General features: G+C 56.4%; 1 protein-coding gene across 1 annotated transcript; it reads left to right on the top strand.

Annotated features, from left to right (window-relative positions):
• Positions 1-1,197: 1,197 nt before the first annotated feature.
• Positions 1,198-3,360, top strand: CHC_T00010131001 (partial DNA Helicase; the record flags this gene model as incomplete). The annotated part of the gene is made up of 1 exon (XM_005711468.1): positions 1,198-3,360. A coding segment is annotated over exon 1 (2,163 nt), but the record flags the coding sequence as incomplete, so codon positions are not given.
• Positions 3,361-3,544: the final 184 nt, after the last annotated feature.

The following is a 3,544-nucleotide window of genomic DNA, read 5'->3' as shown; positions in this document are numbered from 1 at the left end:
TACGTAATGACACTAAACGTATCGTCCGGGCCTCAATCGTCGTATGTGCGATGTTGATACTGACTACGGTATATGGCTCAAAACGCCACTGGGACACGTGGCTACCACGGGCACCAATGCGGCACTACAGTCGTTTACGAATTTAAATTTAACACTACAGTAGAGTAAAAATAATAATACAGCCCCGATCCGCTTCGCGTTCGCTAGCGATCCCGGAGCACACCGTCTACGCGAAATCAGTAAGTTACTAACTGTCCTCTTTGCTCCGGCCGGCTTGCCGCCCGCGGTATTAGAGCGCACGCGAACGCTTACTGACATTTGACGGTGTGTGGTTTTTTACGCAGTGTCTACGCAAGAAGAGAGAGAAGAACTACGCCGCGCGCGCCGCGCCGCGACCCCGATCCGCCTCGATTTCGGCGATTCCCCGCCAGCGACCACACGTGTCACAGTCCTACAACCAGCTCCTCCGCGCGCGCCCGCCCCACGTGTACACGTCCCCAGAATTGCCCGCGCGCCCGCCCCACGTGTACCGCGCGCGCCGCTCCCACGTGTGCCACGGCTCCCACGCGCCCCTGCGCCAGCACCCGCACCACGTGTACCACGCGCTCCGGTCCCACGTGTTATACGTTTGCCCCCGCCTATCATTCCTACATTTCGTGGGCTACGTGTGCCACGTGCAATCGAGCGGCCGCGTGCGCGCGCGTTGCCAGCTGCACGTGTGCCACGTGCAATCGAGCGTCCGCGTGCGCGCGCGTTGCCAGCTGTCAGTGCTGTGTTGCGGAGTGTGCCCGTGTACACGTGTGACATCTGCAACTTTCATTGCACGCGCGCGGTACTGTGGGACGGGCATGCGCATACCGAGGGGCACGTGGCTCAAGTGATTCAAGCGGGCCGCACATTCCGCTGCGAGGTGTGTACGTGCACGGTGGCAAGTGCCCACGACTTTAGGCGACACCTGGCGGGCAAGAAGCACAAGAGGAAGCTCCAATCGATCACGGGATAGTACAAGACAATAAAGGCCCTACTGTTACTTCTTTTGCTAAGTGCTCTCGCGGACGACCTAGCTGGCTGACGTTGCGTTTAGACCTTTGAGGACTGCTTGCTACGACTCATAGCGATCTACAACGGACCCCTCGCACTTGCGTCAACCCTAGCTGCACTTGCTGAGATACCACTAGCGCGCTGGGCATAACACAAATGGCGGGACCAGCAGATGAAGACGTAGCAGAAGCAAGAAGGCAGCAAAGAAACGCGCGTACAAGGGCAAGGAGAGCGCAAGAGTCGGAACCTGAAGCTCAAGCACGTCGTGAGGCAGGTCGAGCTCGGGCGAGAATCCGGAGGGGACAACACACCGAATCTGAGGCTCAAGCGCGTCGCCAAACCGCCCGGGAACGTACTGCAGCACGAAGAGCAGCAGAGACTTCTGAGCAGCGCGAAGAGAGTCTTCGTCGAAACAGGGAGAGAACCAGGGCGCGCAGAGCCGGTCAATCACGGACAGAGGGTCCCAGAGAGTCTCCAAAGCTCCGAGCAGCAACGGAACGTGCCAGAGCCTCGAATCGAGCATCTATGCAACGCACGAGACAGGCTGAGAGCACTCCTGACCGCATAACTCGATTGGAGGCCTCTCGTGTCTCAATGCAACAGAGAAGAGCTGACGCGACAACCCCAGAGAGACATGAGCGTCAAGACTCAAACCGAAGATCCACAGAAGCAGCTAGAGCGGAAGAAAATACCCCCCTCCGAGATGCACGGCGCGAAGCGGATCGCAATGCGACACGAGGAGCTAGAGCCGAGGAAATTACTCCTGCTCGTGAGGCGCGGCGAGACCTTGACCGTCTATCCACCCAACGATCAAGGGATGCACAAGACACACCGACTCGGAATGCCCGGCAACGATCCGACGGCCAGGCTCGAACGGCTTCTCGGCAGCTCTTCCCCCCACTACCCGAATCCTCGCCTTCGTTTCGCGATCTCGGCATGGTCCATATTGAGTGTTCGCACTGCAAAGCTCTGCATTTCGTCCAAGAACGCATCGTGAGCAGCTCTGCCGCAAGGCCCATGTTTTCCACATGCTGTGCGAAGGGGAAGCTGTCACTGCCCCTTCTCACCGACCCGCCAGCTCTTCTGCGCTCTCTTCTCATCGATGATACTCCAAGGGCCCGCCGCTTCCGTAAAAACATTCGAGCATACAATTCAGCACTGTCTATGGCGTCCGTGGTCGCCAAATGGGTGAACAGAGGGCCCGGTACTTCTAATTTTAACCCCACAATGACGATGCAGGGCGAGATGTACCATTACATGGGTCCCATGATGCCATCCGAGGGGCGGGCGCCTTCCTTTGCCTCCTTTTACATTCACGACACTGACTACGGTACTCAAACGCGCACAAGGCTTGGCGGAGCCTCTACACGGCTGGAAGACACACTGTTAATGCAACTGACGCACATGCTGCACGAATGCAACCCCTACGTGCAGACTGTTCTCAGTATGCGAGAATGGGCTCAATCCCCTCAACCCAACACTCCAGCCCCGTACCAGATGGTCATCCATGCCGACCGCAGGCCAAGTCATGAGCACGTGCGCCGGTACAATGGTCCCGAAGCTTCTGAAGTGGCAGCATTGATCCCTGGAAATGAAGACGGAGAGATTTGGCGAAGAGATATCGTCGTGCGCAGGCGAGGGACTCTGAACAGTAACGGGAACGAAGTGCTGGATCCGATTTCAGTCAGTCATCGTGCATACGATCCGTTGAGTTACGTGCTTTTGTTCCCGAACGGTAGAGATGGATGGTATCCAGAGCTTCGATTCTCCAGTGATGACGACGGCAGACGTACCAAGATTACTCCGATGATGTACTACGGATGGCATTTGTTCGAAAGAGCAGGCGAGTTCAGCACAATCTTGCACGCAGCGCGACTCTTTCAGCAATATTTGGTTGACCAGTTCTGCAAAGTGGAGGCAGAAAGGCTTTCGTATCTCCGCCACAACCAGACACAGCTTCGAGCAGCCGACTACACCTCACTGCGCGACAGCCTAGGAGACTCCGGTCGTGCTGAAGATGAAGCCGATGCCGTGCGTGCGGGACGACTGTTCATTCTCCCTTCCACGTACATTGGAGGTGACCGCTACATGAGGCAGCAGATGCACGACATCATTGCTATATCGAACCAAATTGGCCACCCGGACATCTTCCTCACTATGACATGCAATCCAAGCTGGCCGGAGATCACAAGACCCCTACTGCCGAACCAAACGCCTCAGGACAGACCGGACCTGTGCGCACGTGTGTTTCGTCTGAAAATGAAAGATCTCATTTCCTTGGTCATCAACGAGGAAGTATTCGGAACCGTCGTTGCCCATGTACGAGTCATCGAATTTCAAAAACGCGGTCTTCCCCACGCTCACGTTGTATTTTTCCTAGATGAAGTCTCCAAGAATGATCTGCGTACTCCCGAAAACGTCGACCGCATTATCTCTGCCGAGATCCCGTCTGCCCAAGATCCAGAACTCCAAGAGGTCGTGCTCAAGCATATGATTCACAATC

Source organism: Chondrus crispus, genomic scaffold, assembly GCF_000350225.1.
Source record: "Chondrus crispus Stackhouse genomic scaffold, scaffold_737, whole genome shotgun sequence".
Lineage (NCBI taxonomy): Eukaryota > Rhodophyta > Florideophyceae > Gigartinales > Gigartinaceae > Chondrus > Chondrus crispus.
The sequence above is the reverse complement of the archived record's forward strand: the minus strand, read 5'-3'. Positions and strand labels throughout refer to the sequence as shown.